This window comes from Ochlerotatus camptorhynchus, unplaced genomic scaffold (assembly GCF_037179485.1).
Source record: "Ochlerotatus camptorhynchus isolate MF236.1 unplaced genomic scaffold, CSIRO-AGI_Acam_v1.1 ptg000457l, whole genome shotgun sequence".
NCBI classification, from domain to species: domain Eukaryota; kingdom Metazoa; phylum Arthropoda; class Insecta; order Diptera; family Culicidae; genus Ochlerotatus; species Ochlerotatus camptorhynchus.
The window spans coordinates 2,676,309-2,700,555 of NW_027040943.1; the positions used below are offsets into that span (position 1 = coordinate 2,676,309).

The 24,247-nt window shown below is 39.1% G+C and overlaps 1 protein-coding gene across 7 annotated transcripts in view; it reads right to left on the reverse strand.

Moving 5' to 3' along the window:
• Positions 1-10,510: 10,510 nt before the first annotated feature.
• Positions 10,511-24,247, reverse strand: part of Dscam2 (Down syndrome cell adhesion molecule 2) — a 410,918-nt gene continuing 397,181 nt past the window's right edge. For 2 of the 7 annotated variants that reach the window (XM_065235003.1, XM_065235002.1), the window contains exons 11-18: positions 19,105-19,224; positions 18,760-18,933; positions 16,338-18,698; positions 12,566-12,889; positions 12,341-12,501; positions 11,906-12,038; positions 11,734-11,824; positions 10,511-11,198 (exon numbers count right to left, since the gene is read on the reverse strand). In XM_065235003.1, coding sequence (XP_065091075.1) covers positions 10,871-11,198; positions 11,734-11,824; positions 11,906-12,038; positions 12,341-12,501; positions 12,566-12,889; positions 16,338-18,698; positions 18,760-18,933; positions 19,105-19,224 — 3,692 coding nt within the window. In that variant the 3' untranslated portion in view covers positions 10,511-10,870. Of the gene's footprint in view, positions 11,199-11,733; positions 12,039-12,298; positions 12,502-12,565; positions 12,890-16,337; positions 18,699-18,759; positions 18,934-19,104; positions 19,225-24,247 lie in introns of all 7 variants that reach the window. The other 5 variants (XM_065234999.1, XM_065234998.1, XM_065235001.1 and 2 more) reach the window with 4 other exon arrangements.

The window sequence follows — 24,247 nt, forward strand, 5'->3', positions numbered from 1 at the left end:
AACGTTGAATTCAAGGAATTCCCGGGAGTATTTGTAAGGAAATCTGAAAATTTTAAGATAAGGGTATACCTAGGAAATTATGAAGAATATTCCAAGGGAATTTTATAAAGAATAATGGAGATAAAATTTAGCGAATCATGAGAATTTTAACCAGTTTGAGGGACTTGTGGAATTGAAGAGTGATTTATAGAATATTTCTATAGATAATGCGTACTACGAGTGGTTTGTAGAGATCGCCTAGAATATGATTGAAAAAGTTTTGAGATTATCAAGATTATTGTTGGGGAACTCAGAAAAGAAGTATGATAAAATTCTAGGGAACTCTTGAAAAAACGGTCGTTGATATCCTGTGAAGACTTCCAAGGAAATTCAGACTAAATAGCAAACATTTTCATGATTTGGGACACAGGTAAAATATAAATTCCAGAATCTACATTTATTGCAAGATCATGAGACTTAAAAAATACGCTCTCTGACTTACATTTGAGTTATATAGTAAATTTATTCTTTGGCATCGCGGATTAATCATGATTATGTTGACGTAGTGGTCATGCGGTTAGTGGAGTTACCCGTAGTTTAGGTAAACTGTGTGCGTGCCACGAAGTGAAGATTTGATTTCCGCTTCTACATGATGAATTTGTCATAAAAATAAAAGACTAAATAAAAAATTAGTTATAAACTCATTGTTCTTTAAAAAATCATCCATTAAAACATACTCGATTCTTTGCTTCTTAATATTTTCAAATAGGTTACAGATAAAAACCATTGTATAAATATTAAATATTTTTGAACGCATTGTGAAAATACTTTTCTTAGTTTTTTTTTCATTGTAATGGTACATCAATTTGATATCAATAACTTTATTGTCGCTACAGTTGAAAACTGGAATAACCCACTAGCCAAAATTGATTTAAATCTCTTTCTAAACGTTATACATAGCCTCGGAAGAAGTACGCTTGAATCGCACAGTGATACGCTATAATGTGCACTACTTCCGATACTATGTAAAACGCATAGATCGAGAGTAAAACAAAATCCAAATGCTCAGTTAACAAAATCCCAACCCCAATCCCAACGAACCATACTCATTCATTATCCACTCCAGACACCGAGCCATCGCTCGGACAAAAATGCAATTATGCAACTTTACGCGTCCCATATGTTTGCCACTTGTCACTAGAACTGCAGCGCTCTCTCGTCCTCTTCCTCCCTTCCTGGGTGGACCAAGGTTGTTCGCGCAGCAAGAAAGGTTTCAAATTACAACGCCGGGTGTACCCATTATTTCCGATATTGCTAGGATATTTAAAAACAAGATAATAACGAACAGAAGATTAGGAAGCACATGAATACTAACTATTTGACAGTTCATGTTCATTTGTTTGTATTCAAAGGTGCAACCGACAGCTTGGAGAACATTTGCCACATCCGGGCAAGTTCCGGCTCGCTAGGGTTAGCCAAAACATGTCCGGATGTGGCAAATGTTCTCCTAGGCACTTACCAGCAATTATATATTTTTTTTTTTCCTTTGGTTTGTTTTTTCCGTCGATCTTGTTTTCCGTGCTGAGCACCAATGCTACCGACGTGCCAGGAAGGCAGCTCCCACACCTGGACCCTACCTATCGACCCATCAACTCATGAACCGGGGACCAACAGCTTTACTTCCCATCCGAAGGAAGGCGTGATCAGAGATGTTATGCCTCAGAACATCCCGGCGGCGCCGACTGGGATTGAACCCAGGCCTGCTGGGGTGAGAGGTAATCACGCTTACCACTACACCACCGGCGCCGTTACCAGCAATTATAGTAACACTCAATGAACTTGGTCAATGTAGCGTTCTCATGTGAGTTGATGCGTCGCATGATGGACATTTAGAAAGTGACCAGGTACCATAATGTCTAAGAGTTGCCAATGTGGTACTTGGCACTCAATGTGACTGTCAATGAACATGATTTAGTCAGAATTGAGCCACTTCCCTGGGGATGATGTGCCATTTCATGATCCAACCGCAAGCATTCTGGACATATTCCGGGCATCTTTCAGAACCGTTGGATAAAATCAAATTATAAGGTAAACTGATACATATAGAAGAATGCATTTTTAATTTGACAATAAAATAGTGCAATCTGGTTACTGGTTGTCAATCTGGAACATGGGCTTTTATTTTATTTTATACCATTCTGATGGAGGAAAATCCTAAAAATGCATATTTTTCCATTTTCACGGATGACATATTTTCAATCTTCGACGCGGTTCATGTAAGTTCGATAATATCCGTGTTCAAAAAATAAATTTTAATATTACTTTCAAGATGATGCACTTCAATCATGACGAAAATCTCACATAATTTTTATGGCCACAAAAATAAACAAATGCAGTAAAAGCAGCGTATTGTCAGTTCATGCACTGTATTAATATTATTTTTTCTTTTTTGGCAAGTAATATTACACCATATTTTCGACACCATTGAAGTGCATCCACTTTGATGTGATATCAAAATTAATTTTTTACTGTGTAGTCTTAAGCACTTCAAACTGGAGAACATCGGATTGAAGGCCAACCAATTTTTTACATGTCTTCTTCGGTGGATAACCGGAGTCTTGTCATGTAACAGCGTGAAAAAAAAAATATTTTGGGCTGAAAATTTTCGAAAATAAAGCTGAAATGTTACTTAATAATATACTGAAAACCCGAGGTGATTGCATTTAATCTTATTTTCTAAAAATTAACAAAAATTATTCTTTTTTTAAAGATCTCAACAGGTGTAAGGGAAGCTTTATTCCTGATTAATTTCATTTACACTTCGCAATTTCAAGAGCACACACATTAGCTCTCATGAAACATACAACAAGGAAACTAGAACTTAACGTTTGCTGCAGTGAAGCAAACAGTGAGTTCCAATTTCATGAGCGGTATCGAAACAGCCAACATCATAACGGCCAGCTTTGGACTCTTCATGGAATCACCTTATCGTTATATGCATGTAATGGTTTGGAAGATTTGAATCCAAAAATAATGTTCCCTATTATTTAATTAACGAAACCATCGAAACCATTGTAAACGGCACAAATGATTGGAATGAAACGCAAGCTAGTGTAGCACTTTTAGTTTTATTTCATCTCTATACTCTGAGTAACGATTGTTATGTCAACACTGGAAAATGCCATTATTCTTGCCGTTTTGTTTTGTCATTTGTTTTTTTGGCATCAACTTGAACAATCCGGTTACCCAAATGCAACATTACATTGTTTTGTCTGCTCCATTCTTTTCCTATACTCATATTAAATATAAATAGTACAATTTTTATCATTCATTAACATGTTTTGTTTCGCTTTCGCTTTCTTGTCGATACTGTGTGTACATTGTCTGATTCATATTTTACAGCACAACTATACAAGTCTAACTAACTTTCGTTTTGCTTTTACACTCCTCGGTTGCATCATTGTTCCGCTCTTCCTGTACAGTTTGTTTTTTGATCTCTTTTTATAATTTTTGTTCTTCGATTTATTGCATTATACTCGTTTTTTTTCCTTTTTCCTATTACTTTTCAATACTTCGCAAAAGATTTTTCTGTTGTGACAAGTTTGTTTGTTTGTTTTGTCGTTAATCCTATCGTTCCACTCTAATATAGTTTGGTTTCGTTTGTTACTTTGTTCTCCCATGGTAGTGGATGTTTGTGATTTTTCTCATTTATTTTCCCATGCTTTGCTCCTATTAGTGAGTTTTTCCTTGTGTTACTAAAATGTATTATTTTGTTTCAAAAAAGGGCAGTTTGTCTTATTTGCTGTTTTTCTTTGTGTTGGTATGGATTCATCGGTGAATTTTGCGTCAAATTTTGAACTCTTTTCTGTTTCCGTTTTGCTTTACTTTTGGTTTTCCTCTTTTATTTACAAATTGGCCGAAACGTATATGCCGAAACGTATATGCCGAAACGTTGTGTGAATATTTAGCTGACTGCTGTCTGAGTGTGTTTGTGTCTGTGTGTGTGTGTGTGGGGGGGGGGGGGGGCTGGCTGGCTGGGAGGAGTGCGTCTGTACTTCTTTTTAACTATTTCAAGGTGCACTGCTAGTGAGAATTCTGCTACTTTTACACTTGATTTTGACATCGTTGGGAAGTATGAGTTGAAATTTGCTGTTGGTTTTCGTGTTAATCGAAACAAATTCGAGTATTTCTCAATAAAACTGGTATGTCTGCTAATTTTGGCTCTGCGCTAACTGTTTTTTGTTGCTTCTTTCGTGTTGGTTATTTTATGTGAGTCATGTAACTGCAGGTTTGCTTGTATCTAGTAGTAATTTGATTACACATATCACAAAGTATTATTTTGCCTCATAAACACTGTATCGTTATTGGATAACTTGTCATTATTATTTTTTTCGGGAAACTTCGTTTACACAGTTTGTTTTTAGTTTTTGTTCTGCTGGAATTTCTTTGGGTTCAATATTAATTTTGTAGAAAATAAAATGATCGCTTGGAAACAATACTTGTTGCATATAATGTGTATGGCTTTGTGTATCATTGCATTAAATTCGTACAGTTCGTTGATGGATTAATTTATAAATTGTATCTATTTCATTTTGTAGTTTTTTTTTCCGGTTAGCTTTTAGTAGTTTATTTTTCTGCATTCAGTTTATCATCCATAATTAAATTCCTGATTCTTTTTTAATTCGCTATAACCAAATAGTTGCGTTGTGGAATGCTTTTATATCTGGTCTAACTGATTGCATTTTTTTAAACGTCAAATGTAACAAAATTTGGTTTCATTTTACAAAAACTGCGGGTAAAACAGGATGCTTAATATTTATCTACTTAACTTTACAAACTATCAATTATTTTCAAAATATTTCAATAAACCGTCTTTTGCTAAGTTGCTGACTAGGTGAGGCCATATAGTTGTCGGCCATTTTGTAAATTTGATTGGTATACACTTGCATGCTGTTTTACCCGGATTTCTCCATCTTCGTTCCCTTTGCTCTATCGCTGATTTACAACATTTGACGTTTGAACCATGATTTTATGCACTTTTTCGCTATAGTTTAATCCTATAATACGATTTGTTTTGCTTCTGTCCTCTTGAGATTCTCATAGTTTAAGATGCATTAATGAAAATTCAGTCTTTATACATATAGATACAAAATCCTAGCAAATATAGGTATTGTTTAAGTTTGTGTCACTTTGTTCAATCGATCTCGCTGCGTCGTACTCGACAATAAACTAGTTCAATATATAAAAAGATTGGGAATCGATGAAAACAAATTTTCGATGGATCTAACTTACATTATCTACGGTAATACGGTTCGCAATCCGGTTCAGGTTAACGGTAGAGGTTTCAATACAAAACGAAGATTTCTCATTAAAAACGTATTATTACACATTTTGGCACGTGACATTCGGGAAGTACAGTTTGCAGTTACTTTGTAAAAAAGTAGAGTAACACAATTAAACATTGTTGATCGTCGAAAAGCAAAAATTTGAATCGTTAACAGGGTGAAAACAGGATTTCTCCTAGCTTCGTTTCTCTATGTAGCATCCAAACGCTTGTATATATTTGCTTTAGAGTATAAAATTTTATCTACAAACTCGACTTAAAATAATTTTGATTACTAATAACCATTTGTTTTTCGTGCCGATCGGGTCACTCGTTCGATGGCAATCATCTGTTGTTGTGATCTGATTTTGTAACAGTTCCACATCAGAAAGTATAGCTAAGACTATATCATCAGTTTCGCATCGCTAACATTAGATCTTTGTGTGTGTGTGTGTGTGTGTGTATTTGGTTTTGATTTTGGTACTTGCAGTGTTATATTGTTGGCACCGATTTGTTTTGTCTTCAGTTGATTGGTCTGTTTCTATTAGCTTCATATTGCCTAGATTAAACTGAAATGTTAAATGTGCTTTTTCAGTGCCTCGAATGACTAGCAAAACGATGAGTTGCTATAGTTAAATAATAAAGCTACAGAAGTGCTTGACTTAACACCCGTTCATAGGAAAGCACGACCTTTTGACGACCCAGTGGATGACATCAGTGAAAATGGGTAGCGACTCATAGTTCAAACAATTTTCATTCTAAACCCGACTTCTCTAAAGTACATTGACGAGTGCACCCATGTATTCAAGTTCATGCACTGAAGAAAAAAAAATAAGTTCATTATTCATTCTATCTCAGTTTTCTTTAATGAATCCATCGCTGCACTCGTCAATGGTATCATATCGCAATAATCAACCTGGCCAATGACACCTAAAACAGGTAGGGAGGGGACGGCCCCGGCGTAGTGGTTAGAATCCATACTGCCGCTCTTCGCATATCGGTCCCATAGCAGTTTTTGTCAAAACTGAGTTTTACAATGCAAATGGTAGCTGATCACCCATATTTTCTTAATACTGGATGAACTCAATAACTTTGTTCTGAAAAAGTTTGGAAAGACTGCCAAATTGGTTGTCTCATCACATAAGAAGCAATGGTACGAATCAAGCTTAAAATGCGATTTTCTCGGCTTGCTGATTTTTGCCATGGGACCGACATGCGAAGAACGGCAGCATACCTCTCATGCTAAAGTCACGAGTTAATGACCCAATAGTGATAAAAAGACTATACTAATAATGAGTATTTGAGAGCTCACGACTGGTGTAAAGAAGTTACTGTCTTGGAGATTTTCGGCACTTTCAGTCTTCTAAAGTAGCAAAAACGACGTTTCGCTGGGATTTTTGTAACAGCTTAGGTAATGTTTTGAAGCTAAGCGAGAACTTAAAAATACAAGGAGCACAACACTGTGGGAACGCGCATAGTAAGTACTATACCGAAAGACAAAAACCGATATAAATCGCTATTTATATTAAATAACAGCGGTAGAAGGACACCATTAAGAAAAAAAAAAACGGATTTATGTTAAGACTCACATACAATCAACAATGAAACGTAGCTTTTGTAAGTGACACATCCAGCACAATACACATCCAATTTTTGTAACCTTCTTATGATTATAGAAATCAATATATTTTCAAACGGTTATTGTGAACCACGCGAGCGGTGAGAATCAGACAACATGAAATTGTTTTCTACTGGGCACGAAGAGAGTAGGATGAGTCAGTGGATCTGGAGCAACGCGAGTCACTATCGTTCGAGTAGTGAATGTGGAGATTTTTTTTTGTTCATTAATTTATTTGATAAGGCTCAACCGGGGGGGCCTCATAGCCTAGTCAGTAAAGGCCCGGTCTGGTCGAGGGAATCTTTCGGGTTGGAAATTTTCTCGACTTCCCTGGGCATAGAGTATCATTGTGCTTGCCACACAATATACAAATTCATGCATTGGTATTGGCATCGAAAGCTCGCAATTAAAAACTGTGGAAGTGCATTTAGAACACTAAGTTGAGAGCACGCAACAAGCTAATATGCGCTAAGCAATAAGCTTGAAATGCGAATAAGAAGAAGAAGAAGGCTCAACCGAATTAACTTTACAGAGCCGAGGATTCTTGGTCACTATACAATACATCTTAAAACTATAGTCAAAAGGTACAACACAATAAACACTTTATCTTCCGCTATGCAAAAAATCTCCTCCATCAGAACTGGAGCCGCTTCCAGTGGTTTCATTGTATGGCAGTTACGCCATCGTGGGGCAAAGCGCTTCCATTGCAGCAACGGACGCAAAACGTGGTCAACACTCACACACTCATCACTAAACGGTTGCTTTCCAAAGTCGACGACGCATCGACCGAAAGAACTGCTGATGAAGAACAATGAGGAGGACCACACAATTGCAATGGTTGCTGCCGAGAAAGCAGACGATCGCGTGGCACACATCGAGAGTGGCCTGCTTTTGTCGACAGCCGAGTGAACACTGTGAATGTGGAGATGTATCCACAAAAAAATAGCTAACCATTGGCGTTGACTTTACCGTCGAAAAATCGTCTCTTCTTGCAAAGAGTAACAGTTTCTTATGGAAATTTTCGTTGGAGTGAAAGGATAGTACGAAGTCTGCCATGTTTCACGCACAGCCTGACGTTTGCTTATGGATTTTACCTTAAGAGCTCCAAGACCAGAAGGTCCCGAAGAAACGTGCTCATTCGTACAATACATGAACTACCGGCAACTCATTAGATGTTATTACCATAGAGGTAACTCTAAGACCAGAAGGTCCCGAAGAAACGAGCTCAACTTTTTGGCTCAGCTCTGGTACTATCTTCGGTACTAAGCTAATCGATTCACCCCTCGAAACATAAGAAAAACCAATCACCCCTCATTTTATCTGTCAAACATTCAAAGCGAATCAAAACAAACATTGCGTAGTACTAGAATTTCGACTAGAATGGGGTACGTTAATCGTTTGCTTGGGACCAATAGGCTAGTCAACTAGTGAGCCAATTTTAAATCGTTAGTTTCGTATTGATTGTTGTTATTACTGCAGAGTTCCTCTCGGTGCTAGTTAACCACTAGCGAAGAAAGTCTTTCAAAAAGCGGCAAGACATCTAACGTTAATACTAGTGATATCATGCTTTACAAAAGGTAGGACAAGCGCCGACTGCGTCGAAATGTGGATCAGTTTGGGAACTGAATTGATCAATATCGTTCGATTTTTGGTACCGATAAAAAAAAAACAGTGTTTTGTATTTCGTTCGTTGCACTCAAATTAAGTTCACGCTAGGAGGGCATGTATATATTTTTTTGTATTTTGTATGGAACTATAGGAATATACGCGCTTCATTATCGGCACAGTGATGGCTTGCTACGCTCTTGAAATCTATCACAAAAGGTCGAATGGACAAAGGGTTGAAGGTACAAAGGGTTGAATGGAATTTAAAGAACAACATTTCGACTGAAATTTACAGTAACAAAAGATCGAAATAGACAAAAGGTCGAATGGAAAAAAAATGCCAAAATGCACAATGGTGATTTGGCAAAAGGTCGAATGACATTTAAATGAACAAAAGTTCGAGTAGACAAAAGCTCGAATGAAGGTTGACATAGACAAAAGGTCAAATGGACAAAAAATTGAATGAACTTGCAAGCACTTTAAATTGAAGTGTTCATTAGCTTATATCTGGCAAAGAAATTCTCATGGTATAAAAAGGAGTCAACCTTCTGGAATTCGACCTTTGCCTCTTCGACATTTTGTCTCTTCGATCTCGAAACTACCGTCACTGCTGGCAGCAGTAGCTTCGTGTTGTGAAGAGTAAAGAGAAATAATAAACTATAATTCCAGGAGGCTGGCAACCCCATATCAATCCTATACGTTTGACAGTAGGCAAAATAACGGGCCTTATTTAAATACGTATACCGCCTGACGTATACATGGTAGAAAGGGATGGAAAATCATATTATAAGCAGGAAGACAAGAGCAGATGATAGCGTAGTAGCGATGAATTACGGCAGACTTGGAAGCGGTAACACCAAGAACCAGCAGCAGATCGCAAATACAGCAGCAGTGGGCCTCAATCACTCAACAGTAGCGCTCATCCAGGAACAACAACATCCGGGCCGAGGCTACACAACAGTAGCGCTTATCTAGCAACCACAGCTTCAGTGGCATCCACAGTCAGGTCTTTTGAAGAGTTTACCTCAGTGCGGCTTCTGAGATCTATTCATCAGTCGCAGGGGTGATACCCTGACCGGGACTGCTTAACAGTAGCGCCCATTCATCAAGCCAGTATCAAACCGCAAACCTGGAGAAACAATGGACGGTCGCGACAGATAGCATCAAAAACATGGCCAGCAGTCAGGCCCCTGTATAATTCTAAGAAAACGATGTGCAACGGAATCATTATTGTGTTGAGTCAACTCTCAGCCTCGCTCTCAGCATCACTTTTACATGTTGAGAATAGTCTCGCAACCAAAGGTGGCAACAGTACATTTTTTGAAAAACCGTCGTCCAGAGCGAAACAAAACAGCCAGCACACGGGCTGCCATTTATAACTACATTCCAAGCGAACAGCGGAGATAGAGAATAAATAAAATCTCGCAGCCTGATTTTTCCAAACTTGAACCTTGATTTGTTTTCCGTGGATCTTGTTTTCCGTACTGATACCAATGCTGTCGACACCATGGAGGCCGCTTCCACACTTGGACTTATCGATCCATCAACTTATGGACCGGGGACCAACGGCTTTACTTCCCTGATCGTGAGCAGAGATTTTATGCCTCAGAAAATCTCGACGGCGCTGACTTGGAACGAGCCCAGGCCCTTTGGAGTGAGAGGCTGTCATGCTTACCACTACACCATCGGCGCTGCTGAAAATGACACTCAATCATGCTTATTTTTTTATATACCAGAGACTCAATAAATTCCCCAATCTTCGCAAAGAAGATAACTGCTTCAATCCTGGAATGTACCGATAACTCCAAAATAAAGATATTGGCTCAAAACAGAAGTCCCTTAATCATAAAGGGTTGATGCATATATGTCCCGCTCTAAGGAGGGAGGGGGGGGGGTCTAAAATTTTGTGACAAGCAATGCATTAGGTATAGGAAAAACGACGCGAGGGGGGGGGGGAGAGGGGGAGGGGCTAATTTTTTGCTCGATTTAGCGTGACATAATTAATGCATGGGCCCAAATAGGTCTGTCATACCTTTCTTAGACAAAACAAACTTTGTCGGGAAAACTTCAAACCCATCGTTGCTAGTCACTGCTCATTTTGAATCAGTATTGTTTATAAAATTTGGAACATTACCCTCGTTTAAAATTTATGCTCAGTACTTTTCCTGCATGATAGGTGCATGTTTTGCGAAATATACCTGCAACTTAACCTACCTCAGAGATGCCTAAATAAAACCCTATCCGGTCTCAGTTGAAACAGAGATGTAGGTATCTCTAAAAAAGTGTCCATATAAATCCTGCACATGGTCTTCAAAAGTACGTTTGGTAGGAGTAGAGTAACCACTTTATACCGCAATCGAGTAATCCGACGGATGGCCACCCGGTGCCTGGGTTGTGCTGCCGTTTCCTCCTCCTGGTCCACCACCGGCACCGTTACCACCGACTGCTGCATTCGCCACCGCACTATGGCTTTGCTGGGGTCGGGACCACAGAGACGAACGCATACCCAGCTTCAGCTTCTTGATCGTGTCGATGTCGCACTCCGCCTCCGACAGCTCCAGCCGGTCCGGCGTGCCACTCTCGATCGGCACCTGGTGGAACAGCGGTCCGCCACCGCCTCCCGGTGTATTGTCGGGTAAATGTAGTGGTGTAAGTAAGGATCTCATTGTTCCCCTATACATATAGATGTGTGTTTGATTGTAGTTGTTGTCTTAACTTTAACGATTTTGGTTTAGATTCAAACAACATATTTCACGATTTTTTTATTGATCAATGATTCAACAATGAAAGAACGGATCGTATTTTAAAAATCAGTTAAAGATTAATGGGTTGTTGAAGAAACCTTGTCAGTTTTTGTGGGTTTACTTTTAGCATCTTCCATTTTTCCATGGTTTAACGTGTTTTGTTTAAAAAGATTTAGTTTACAATCGTTCGAGTTTGGTTTAAATTTTGCAACAATGGCGTCTAATTCTAATTCGGAATGGCACAATTTCATCAACAATCGGAGGATAGTCGTGATGGAGTGTTGATTGTTCTACTACTGTGTATGGGACGAAACTGGGACGGCATGCGAGGAAGTTGAATCGTTTGAGTATCGTTTTGGCAACTACTACGAGGGGATGCGATTGGCGATTGAACGGTTTTGCTACTGAGAGAGGATTTGTGTCGTGGTGTAGTGTTGGTGTTATGGAGATGAAGGTGATGGTACCTTGATCTGCCACGACGAGGTAGTGATTTTTGTTCGGACATCGGTGACAGGTCGGATGAGGTGCTCGATTGCGTGCCATGATAGATGAGACCTGGAATGGAACGCATGAAATGCTGGTTATAGACGAGCTCATCATCCCCACAGGCGGCTGGTTGTAGAAGGTCTTCCTTACTGTGCTTGATCTTGGCGTCCAGCTGATTCGACGATTCAGTTCGACTGGACGTTAACTGGTCCGGGTCGGAGTCTGATTCTTCACTTTCAGGCTCAGTTTTACGCGAATGCCTTCGACGACCTTTCGACGAATTCTGATGGCAAAACAAGAGAAATACGGTATCCGTTAATATGGGCTTTGTCAGACAGACAGAACTCACGTGTTCACGCATAAAGCCTCTATCGCGCGCTTAAAGCTTAAAACTTCAATGATTATACGTGTCCCAAACTCATGAGTGTGGAATTTAGAAATAATGAAAATGAGATTGATCAAACGTTACAAAAGCAAGAACTAGAAGCCAATTAGCGTGTGTGTGTGAGTGCAGATTTGTAAAAGGAAATAAGTTAAACGCACAATATTATAGTAAGGCGATTGATTATGAAGCTGTCTCAGTACCGCTGCGGGAGGTGGCGAAGCGCATCCCTCAGTCATGGCACGTTCGTGGTACATGAAGGAGTGCAACAGAGTGTTGGCTGGCCCACTGTGATGAGGCTGAGCCAAAGTGCTTGCTTCCGACAGCTGGAAAGTGGCATACGGTGAAATGTCCTCGGAGGTTTCTATTGGGAGTGGAAGCTCATTAGTACCTTAGATATTCTTGTGAGACGCCAACGAATAGAATACCTGGTATCTTGTCGCCAGCTTGCAGTGCCACCTTGTGGATGGTAGCATAGTAGCGGTCCCGCTGGGCGTCTGAGCTCTGTTGGTTACCTTCCATCGTGTCCTTCCTCTCCCGACCACGTTGGCCTGGGAAGTAACGAGGAGGCTCAGTGCCGTAACCCAAACAGAACAGGACAATATACTCACGATATTTGTAGCAAACTACTGTGAACGCAATGCAGATGATGGTTGCCGTGATGGTGATGATAATCGGTATCAGCAGCTGAATGTTGCTGTAGAATACTTGAGCGCGATGTCCTCGATGCAGTATATCTGGCGGTGGTGGATCTAAAAACAAAAGGAGTAAGCATTTAGGTGATTTCGTTAATGTTTTGGAGAAATGACCGTCACTACTAGATGAACATTTCAAAAGCTCTTATCTGCATTAACCGATTCTTAGGACCTTCTGAAATGTTCGTCTAGAATACATAGCAACTGTTTGGAGTCTCGATAGCCAGAAACGGAAGGCATCACATCGAATGTACACACATAATTGACAATGTGATTTTTTTTAGAACATTCCATTTTATGATATGCATTTCGGATCAACCTACTTAGTGAAATGTGAGATATAACCTGTTATAAGGCTATCTCGATGACATTTTTCTTGTTGATAAGTATTATAAGATGTTATAATTCTGTAGCCTGAACGAGGTATAACCAAACGGTGGAAACTAACGCTAACTTTAAATTGGCTCACTACTTGACTAGCCTATTGGTCGCAAGCAAATCGATTAACGTACCCCATTCTAGTCGAAATTCTAGTACTATGAACGTTCGACAGATAAAATGAGGGGTTCGTGGATTTTCCTATTAGCATCGATTAGCTTGGGACTGAAGACAGTACCACAGCCAAATGTTGAGCACGTCCCGAGTACCACACTTTCATCACAATAAGTTACAGCAACTTGTTTATGACTGAAAAAGCCGTATATAAGTTTCTACAATTGATTTGTGACAAGCGTGCTACTAGGGGTTTCTTCGGGACCCTCTGGTCTTAGAGTTACCTCTATGCTATAACACTGGTATAACACACTACATGCTATGTAAAACAACGCTCCATGCAATGGAGATGAACGCTATAAAATGCACGGTTATTAGCTTCAGTAGTACCAGTTCGCCACAAATCTTCCACTACTAATTCAGTTGAACTGGGACGCGTCAAAAAAGACCTGGGAGTAACTATGTCCTGAGTTTCATTCGTTGAAACCGTGCTGAGTTTCGTGATATCCTTGCACTGACAGTTCTCTACTGCTCTCTGGTGCGCAGAATTCGTGCTTCATCAGGTTTGCTTTGCGAAACCTGCCGTGGAATGACTCTTGCCGACTAACTCCATACGAACACTGATGTAAACTGATAAGTCTAGGCCTCTCACCAGCGTAGGGTTTACTTGCAGAAATGCTTTGCAATCGCTTGGACTGTACACATCTTCTGCAACAAGTAAACCTCCATGTTCCTGCTCGCAGCTTTCGACAACGACAGCTTTTGTGGATTCCGAGGTACCGAGCAGTTTTCGGAAAAAAAACATCCTCTAGAAAGATGCTTCAGGAAATTAAATGAAGTGAGCCCTTTTTAATTATAGTCACTTTAGCAGTCAAGGATTATTCGTAATTTTGTCTCAGGCCGGTAGAGTAAGGTGAGGCAAAAGTTCGAGTGGGGCAAAATTTTGTTTGGAGGTTTTCGACGCTTGTGCAAAATAAAACTGAGTTTTTTGGAACTTTTTTTGGAAGGTCTTTAAGAGCAAAAAACTTTTCGCATTTGGCACATTCGATTATGGAGGACGATTTTACCTTTCATATGAAGCTGGTTTTGTAAAACTCGATTGACATTTTACATAGTAATCGACCATAACACAATTTTAAGCACTAAAAATAGGGTAAAAATCTTTATTTTCCCCCTAAACTACCGGAAAATGATTCGTGCCGTGAGAAACCGCCTAAGCATTCGATTTCTCACCAAAATCAAATATCAATATCGTTGGATGTATCAATATTCCATCATATCCAGCGGCATTTTGAGACATTGAATTAAATGCATTTAAAAAAAAATCCATTGTGCACTGCGGGACGATGAATTTTCCGAAAAAGTACATCACCAATTTTGGGTTTACTTGTGGGTTTCTTACATTTAATATGGGGAAGGTGCACCAGTTATGGCACTGCTTAAATATTGTACCAGTTTTGGCCCTTGTTGTTCTTATTGGGTAGGACCAAAACTGGTAACATTGCGCGTATATGTGAGCATGGAAAAACTGGTGCACATATCAAGAACATTTTTTTTACGAGAAAAAATATTGGCTCTGGAAAAACTGTTTGTTCGCTTCAATCTATCGTAATCCTACACGGCCAATGAGATCAACCCAAATTTGAGTTCAGTTTACTCATAATCGCAAAAAGTGAAGGAACTCAGCGATGAGTAAATTTACCTCATGTTTTCCTGTGCAAAACCTCAAAAATCTGCCGGAAAATGAGGAAAATTTACGTAAATTTTACTCAGTCTAGGAGTAGAATCAATAGACTGAGAGAATCCAATCTTTAATTTTCTCATATTCTGGAATTTTTTCCTGGAAAAACCTGGAAAAACATGAGAAATTTCCTGCACTTTTTGCGATTTATGAGTAAACTGAACTCAAATTTGGGTTGATCTCATTAGCCGTGTAGGATTACGATGGATTGAAGCGAACAAACAGTTTTTCCAGAGCCAATATTTTCCCACACCTAAAATTTGCAATGATTTTTTTCGGACATCTCTCTCAATTCTATTGAGAATACTTTCCAAAATTCCGTAGGAGTTCTTTCCTCTCAGGATGTTTTGCATTTTATGATATCTAACTAGGATTTATTAAACCCGAGCAGGAACCGATAGATAATCGATAACAAATGAATATCTTAATGTGGTATGATACCAGATTTTGCTATGCTTGTGGTATAAAACCTTGTTTTGATATTATTCAGTTATCGAAATATTTTGTAAAATATCAAATGAATACCAAAATAACAAAATGTGATCTTTCAGTTTTTAGACAATAACACCTAAAAGAGTTATTGAATTGGTATTAAAAGACCTTCGAAATAAAAAAACTATGGTATTCTGGCATCTAAAAAAGCGTCTGTTATCCGTTTGTTATTGTAATAACTAAATTATTTATTAATTCGTTATTCGTAGAATATTTTTGAGGTATTTTACCTCTTATGTCAGCCTCACTAATACCATATTTAGGTTGCCAGTTATGCTATTTTCATACCTGAATTTGGTATTGATAAGTTATTTTTTCCTGCTCGGGAAGAAGGTTCCACATTGAATAATTTAGAGTGATTCAGAGTAATGTTGTGTCTTACGATTCGTAAGTTACGAAAGTCTGTAAAAAGTCCCTTTGACTTGCGAAACTTACTAACGACTGGGGCGAAGGCGTATGACGGAAATGGGTCCCATATGGCGAAGAAGACCAACGCCCTAACACTTCTTATTCTTCTTCTTATAGGCGTTTTATGCTTCTTTTACTAGTGTTTTATCTTCTCTAAACTTAGTGTTCTAGATGTCCACAGTTATTAACTGAGAGCTTCCTATGCCAACCAACGCATGAAATTATATATTGTGCGACAAGCACAATTATTGCTATGTGCCCAGGGAAGTCAAGAAAATTTCCAATCCAGTAGAATTTCTCGACCGGACCATGCCTTTACTGACTGAGACCACACCCTAACACGCAAAGGTATATTAAATATTTGAAACCAACCTCCATCCTTGGTGAGTGTTACGAAGTTGTACTCGGCACTCGTCGATCCAGCCACGTTGTGAGCCTCGATCTTGAGCTGATATAGAGTGGATGGCAGCAGTCCCGCAACAGTATATCGACGCTGCATTTTAAGTGCATTGGAAGCCAAGTGCCACTCGTCATCCAAATTGTTCGCCACTGACCGATACTGAACGACGAAATACAATATTGGACAACCGTTGTCCGGCCATGCGTTGAGCCGCAAGACAACCGACGTGGAGTTCGGAGCTATCAATACTGCTGCTGTTGGAATTCCGGGTGCTTGCCCTTGGGTCCTAAGATTCAACGTGGTACTTGCCGGCGAAGAGCCAATCTTATTGTGCGCTACCAGATAAATCTGGTAAGTAGTTCCACAGAACAGTCCCTTCAGCTCGTGGCTTTGCGCATGCCGAGAAATTTGCATCTCCTCTAGGTTTCCATGAACTCTTCGGTAGTGTAACGAAAATGCTGTAATAGGAGCATTTCCTGTTGCTCCGATTTTCCAGTGTAGCAGTATGCTGCTGGAGGTAGCACTGGTTACGTACAGGACAGGTGGTCCCGGAGGAACTTGAACTAGTAGATTGTGCGTCAGTCGATCAGTTCCGATTCCGTTGTCAACCTGACAGGTGTAGTTACCGGTATCGGCTGACTGCAGCATGGTGATAATGATTTCTCCTGAGTCTAGAATTTGAATGTTATGATGCGAACCAGAACGTAATAGGACGTCACCTTTGAACCACTCCCGACGAGGTTGTCCTACGGCCATACAGTTAAGCGAGGCTGACGTTTTCCACGGTCTGATGGTCAAACCTCCGAAGGAGACTATCTTCGCCGGCACTCGACTGCTGGTCATAAGTGAAACAACCCGAGTACTTTTGCCTTCACCGACCCTCGTCGATGCCGATACCCAAAATTGATACTCGGTGTGACCTTGTAGTTGTTTTGCTTCGAAATAGTGTTGATGGGGCAGTAGATTGCGTTTATCATTGCTGAGTTCTTCGCGACCATTGACGGCACGCATATAAAGATTGTACCTTGTGATGATTCCATTTGGCTCATTTGGTGGCAGCCACGAAACGTATAACGATGATGGTGAGCTGATGGCTATTTTGATGTCTGATGGGGCTTCCGGCGCGTCTTCTTCGGTTTGACAGAATACTGGAGGTGATATGACTCCGTCGCCCATTCGCGTGTAAGCGAGGACCTGAACACTGTAGTTGGAGAATTTTCTTAAACTAGATAGCGATGCTATGAGGGAGCTGGTCTTGCGAGTTTCCATGTCTCCATTGCTAATAGCCTCTTCGGAAACTGACTCGTAGAATACTGTATATCCCTGCAATAGGCCATTCATGTGTTGCTGTGGCGGTGGCTGCCAGGAGACTTTTATAGACGTGGAGCTTGTTGAAGAGCATCTTATATCTTCTGGAGGTTTACTGGGTACGTCTTCCATAGTTTGCGCTGTTACAGGTTCCGATTGAGGTCCTGATCCTACCTGGTTGTAGGCCTGAGCCACTATTGTATAACGGGTATATTTGGCAAGGTTCCCAAGTAAAAGTTCGCCTGAACCATCCTCGCCATCTCCGACTACAGATGTATGATTGTAGCTGTTCAAATTAGTGTGCATCGAACGGAAACCAATGCTATATCCCTGAATTTCACCGTGTCTAAGCTCGTAGGTAGGCGGCATCCAGTTGACAAGAATTTCCGTTGACGATATGGGTCTAGCAGAGAGATTCAATGGAGCTCCTGCTGGTCTTTGAGGTTCGGTTTTTATAAATAGTTCTTGACTTGGTGAGCTGCGTCCAGCAGGTCCTTCAGCTATGACCCTGAATACGTAATTTGTCGCTGGCTTCAAATTTTCAATACTCGCTGAATACTTCGGTGGGTCAAGTTCCATGTACATCCATTGGCGGTCGATTTCTCGGTATTCTATGATATATTTAGTAACTTCGGCGGCGTCTCCACCTCGTGGGTGCCACTTGAGGTTAACCGACCGACTGGAAATCATCGATGTTTCGAGAGATGAAGGTGGCTGCGGTGGTTCCTGAACCTGCAGTTGTACCAACTGTTGATCACGACCATACAGATTGCTGGCCTGACAGAAGTAAGCGCCACTGTCACTGCTCTCCACGCTGGATATTTGCACTTCTGCGTGTATGCCTTCTGGAGTGGCATCCTGCTTTATCGCTACTCGATAGTTGGTAGAAGGATTCAGTTCATGTTTGCCGTTACGCAGCCAAACTACATTGATTGGCTTATCCCCCTTTACTTCGCACTGCATAATTGCCGTATCTCCCTTCTTAACCGTTACCATTTTAGACTGTCCCGAAAAGTAGGGTGATGCTGAAATAGATTGATTTCTCATTAGTATGACCTCTAATTTGAACAGTAAAATTTGACTTACAGTTCACTTTCAATTGAATAACTTTCCCAATTCCAGTTCCAATTCCGTTGTGAGCCTGGCAGAGATAAAATCCCTCTCGATCTTCTTTGACGTGCTGCAGTAGCAGTGAACCGTTCGTTAGCAGCTTCGTGTAAGGTCGTTCCCTAACCTCTTCGTAGTCTCCCGATTTGCTCCCTGTTGTTGGAATCAGTTCAAAGACAAGAAAAGCAATAAAAAATTCTTATCGTTTATCTTGTAGCACGACAGAAGCGACACATTCGTCGTTGTACGTGATTTATGTTGATTTGCTTCCACTCTATAGCATAAAACCATACGTAGGTATGCCTAACAGCGACAGAAACCCACCTGTTGCTTTCTTCCACTGGATAGTCGGTGTGGGAACTCCTTGGGCTTGGCAGTGCAGCGTTATGTGGCGGTTTCGTTCGACACTCACGTCGGTTGGTTCAACAATCCAACGAGGTGGAACTGTTTTACGTTTTCCGGGAGCCGGGTAGATGGGCAGGCAATCGTGAAAATATGGAGAGAGAGAGAGAGAGACGAGGACGATAGAAAGAAAAAATGGTTTCTATTAGACGGGAAAGTTGTTGAAAGTTTGAGATCATTTTTTGCATGGGGATTTAGGTTCGATTGGCAGGGGGATGTGCGGCAGGGAAAGGTATAACTTTCACTGCTTTTTATGCGAATTATGACATATCCTGTTGGCTCATCTACACGATAACGATAATGTTGTTCATTTTTTGTTGTCAAGAACAGATGTTCATTGGAAAACTTGCTGAAAGCATCAGGGTGGAAAGTTGGAATGTTTACATATTGATATTTTACTATGTACGATTTATGGTGAAGATAAGCCTCGGCGATATGTCACAATTGCTCCAATAGAGATGATGTGTAAGTTCAGAGGAGTTAAACTAAAAGCGGTGCACGGGAGGTATTATTCATATTCAAGGGCATTTGGGTGAGGGGAGCTAAATGCTTTATTTACTTTGAAATTCAGTTCAGGCCAGAAAAGCGTGTATAATATATTTTGATACTTTAGGCAAGGTTGTGAGGGCGGGAGCAGTGGCGGCATGTCAGGAGAGGTTTTACATGTATGCTAGTAGTTTATGTTGCATTACACTCGCAGTTGGGTTGTTGAATAAATTGCATAATAGCAACAGGCGCATACTGCTAGAGGAAGCAATTGGTTGATCAAGGCTTAAATGGATTGATTGGAGTGTAGAAGCAACGCTGTGCAGGTGCAGACACACAGAAGCGATTTGACTTTTTGAAGCGAATGGGAACCTTGCGACTGGTTTGCTGGCTTTACTGTTTGTTTAAAAAATACTGATTATATTTTATTTATTCTGTCTCGAAGCAACAACATTGACATTGATATTCATGAGTCATACATGTCTCATAGATCTGTAAATTCCAAGTACATAGATTCACAAAAAAACCTCAAAAATATTTTGACAAATAACGATTGAAATCGGTGATGCAACTTACCTGCAAGTTAATTTTCGAACAGTTTCGGTAAAAGTGAATCGAAAAGTATATTATAGTGGTTCAAATTATCGATTTTGTTAACGCGTTAAAAAATGTTTTTTTTTAGATAAAAAAAAAACACGTAAAATAGAACCAACCGATTAGTTTTGCTAATAGATATATATAGATTCTTGAAATGCGAATAGTATTTTTCACTTTAAAAAAAAAGTTCAAGCCATTTCTGGCAACTTTGCAACAGCTAGCTGGAGCTAAAGTGATCGATTTTTTGTTTGTAGGTAATTTTTAGCTTTTTCATTGTGTTGGGAACAACACCGCTGGGCACACGGGTTGCCCCTGTCGGAGAACGAAGCGGCGGCTGCAATGCCAAAAAGGGGAGAAGTCGGAAATAAACTACGACTGGTAGCTGTTAAACGGGAAAAACCAGCAGGTTAATAGTTAAATTGAAAAGTGTTCTCTCTTGATTATTAAAATTATTAATAAGTGAACTAAAACATTTGTTCCTATTAAATCGACAGCATAATCGGACAAAATCTCAAATAAAAAGCAATTCAGAAGGAGGAAATTCCTATTGCAGTATAAAATTGAAAAATTGCTATTTAAATAACAATAACAATTAGCTTTGAAACTAATAAATGCTGAAGGCTTTATTGGATATTAATCAATTTTGAGTTTGTCAGTTTTTATTTTTTATGGCAAATTCGTATTGTTTTATTGGCAGCGTTTGGATATTTTAGTGCTTATTTTAATTTTTTTGCAACCTTCAGATTTGTTATTAAAAATTCATGGATTATTTATGGAACATTCAAGATATTTTATTTAAAACAATATGTTGCTACTTTTTTATTTTTCTGCTGTATTTTTTCAAGTTAATGTTGTTTCTTTTTTCGGTTATTTCATCTGCTTGATTTTCAATTGCTACTTTTTAATACGTTATTGCTGCTCAGCTGGTTTTTTATCCATATATTGATAATTTTAAACGCAAAATGTGAATTCTTTATGTGCCGTTTATGTTTTTTCCATTTTTTCATAGATATATATTCAGATAAAAGATTGAAAAATGAAATCCTTAAATCACAGTAATATTGTCAGCAGTATACTGAAAGCTAATGCTCACGAGTTGAAGCTCAGTGATATCTTTTGATCTTTAGAAATTGATGGCTAGCTGAATTGCCAGCCCTAGTCTTGTAAATTTGTCTAGGCTGCCGCTATATATCCAAATTAGATCGATATACACATATCCAATCGAAAACGGCAGTGATAGGTGAAAGAATGTAACAGGTAATAGATCGAGGAGGCGCATGGTATTTCAATCCACACCTGGTGTAAAACCTGCACCTACATGTGTTAACAAGAGTGTTTTATCATCTGATATGTAAATATTCCACGCCTAATCAGTTTAGAGTTATTTCATTAAAATCATATTAGATATGTATTTACTGTTACAATAAAGCCAGCAAACAAACTCAGCACTAGTTTCCCTTTGTGCACACAATCGGGTAGCAATAGCAGTCATTCTCTTCGTCAAGTACCGTATCCAATTTATTCTTGTGATGTGAATTTGTCGTCACTGGTCTGTGTTAATTTCGTTTTGTATTTTACTTTGTGTGTAGGTATATTTAGAATACGCAGCGCACGATCCTACTGGTTGCATACGAAGGAATGTAGGTTAGCTTTTATTGTTTTTTGTTGTTATTGTAGCTGTTGTGAGGTGCAAAACCAAACAGGTATCACTGTGAAAGCGGCAAGCTGGCAAAGAACGGGGTACAAATGACTTAGTTTGATATTATTAGCTGACAACACGGTTAGGTTACTATAGGCGTAATTGTTACAGGTTGATATAGGCATTGCTTTTTTTTTAGTATTTTCTTAGGGAAGGGACAAACGTATCAATCAATCGCTAGCTATTGTTATATGGATAATAGATAATTATATGCATATGCACACCACGCTGTGGGTCTACGACTCCGGTTTTGCTTCGGTTTGCGGCAAGCTACCACCTAATTTTGCTTACTGTTTTGTGCCATATCTTAGATGACATCTGTCTGACTTTGGTGCCGAATTGAGTTTCAAAATAATTAAAGCAAAAATCGAAATTAAAATCAGGATCTAACATAGGGAAGTCAAGGAGGACTGGTGGGTATTTGGTGATAAATTGAATTTAGGTAAACATTGGGTGGGGGAAATGAGAAGGTTGATATCGAACTCCAATATCTGGAATGAGGATTATGACTTCAAAATGAAATCGAAACATAAAATCAACTGAAAAAATGCCATATATAATATTCATACTGGTGCATATATGGTGGGTGTGAGTGTGTACTGGGTGGGGTTCTGCGAAAGCTGCTCATAACATTCGGTGCCGTTGAGAATATACGGGGATATACAAAAACTAAAATCAAATTCAGTTTTTCTCATACAGCTTCGATTTATATTGATAGGATTAGGCTGGTGAAGTGGTTTTAGCGGTGGTGAAGTGGTGGAAACACACATTTATACCAAATATATCACAGGGGAAAAGACAAAACAGCGAGATAGAGGCGAAATATTATACTATTGATCGATGATGGCTGCATCGGTTGAGCTGGCTGGAAGATTGAATTGCAAAACATAATCGAAAAATTGCGAACTAGATATAGTGTGGAAATTGAATTTTCGTAGGTGAGAAAATGCGGACTTAAATTTATGATATTAATAAATACCAAGCGTACATTATGATTATTCGACGTAAATTTCCAAGCAATGATGACTCTTTGCACTCCCCGAAATAAGTATAAAACCACTTTTAAAAGCATAGCTGTTCCGAATTCAGGAATCTTACAAATTATTAACCATTTGTGTTTAAAAACCGCGTAGGAGAAACAAATTACATTGCTTTTTTTGCTCAGGAAATACGGTCCGTAGACTGGGGAAATGATGGTCACTTTATACTTTCAATTTTTTAAATTATATCAGTATCAACAGGTTCAAATACTAGCCATAATGACACACACTAGTTTTTTACAATATAAATACATTCAAACTATTTACTAGACAAAGATTGGGTAAAATTCTCCCTTAAAGTAGTCCTAAACACTTAGTTTTGCTGCCGAGATCGTTTGTGCAAAAAAAGTTTTACTGAGATCTCAGCAAACATTTAATTTGTTTGCTGAGATTGAATCAGCTGAGCTTAGCATTATCCGAGACTCAGCAATCAAATGTCACTTTTGCCGAGATTTGCACAGCCGAGCGCGGTAGAAAAACCTAAGTAACAGATTAAAATCAAATACATTATAACAACGGTTGAAAATACGACACATACTTATAATGGGGATATTGTTCATTGTGTATAGTGGCGACCGACACTTGTTATTCTGTGCTTATGGGATTTAATGTTTTAGAGCTATTATAATTTTGATCATGTCAAATTAATGTTAACTACTATAACAAGAACACAAGTTTGTTCGGTGTGCTTACAGAAAAAATCAAATTTTTTTTGCTTTAATTATTAGGTATTACCGAAGCTCTTACAGTAGACTGGCCCACATTTATATGGGGGATTTTATTTTTTTTCAACAGGCCAACCCCCAGATTTGTGATATTAGGTGACTAAACCACTCTCTGAAAATTTCAGCTCATTCGGATGTAACACGAGCTGGCGCTTTTGAATTAAAATTTATATGGGGATATTGGTTGAAATGTATGGAGAAATAACATTCTTACACTCTTTCGTACATAGAACTGGTCCAGCAAACTCTATTAAGCTCAGAATTTCAGCACACGTAGCTTAAACTATAAGGAACAACTTTGCTAAAGGCAGCATCACGATTCAAGTTTGGTGTTATAGAGATATTAATTTTTAAATTTATATATGCATTTTGTTCGTATATTGCAACAAAATACAGGCAGCTTATACAACGTACACACTAATATTTTGTTTCCGTGTTCGGTAAATTTTACCGAAATCAGAACAGCTGAACGTTTGGTAAAACTTTAACCTTCATTTTAAAGGCTATTGAATTTGAAA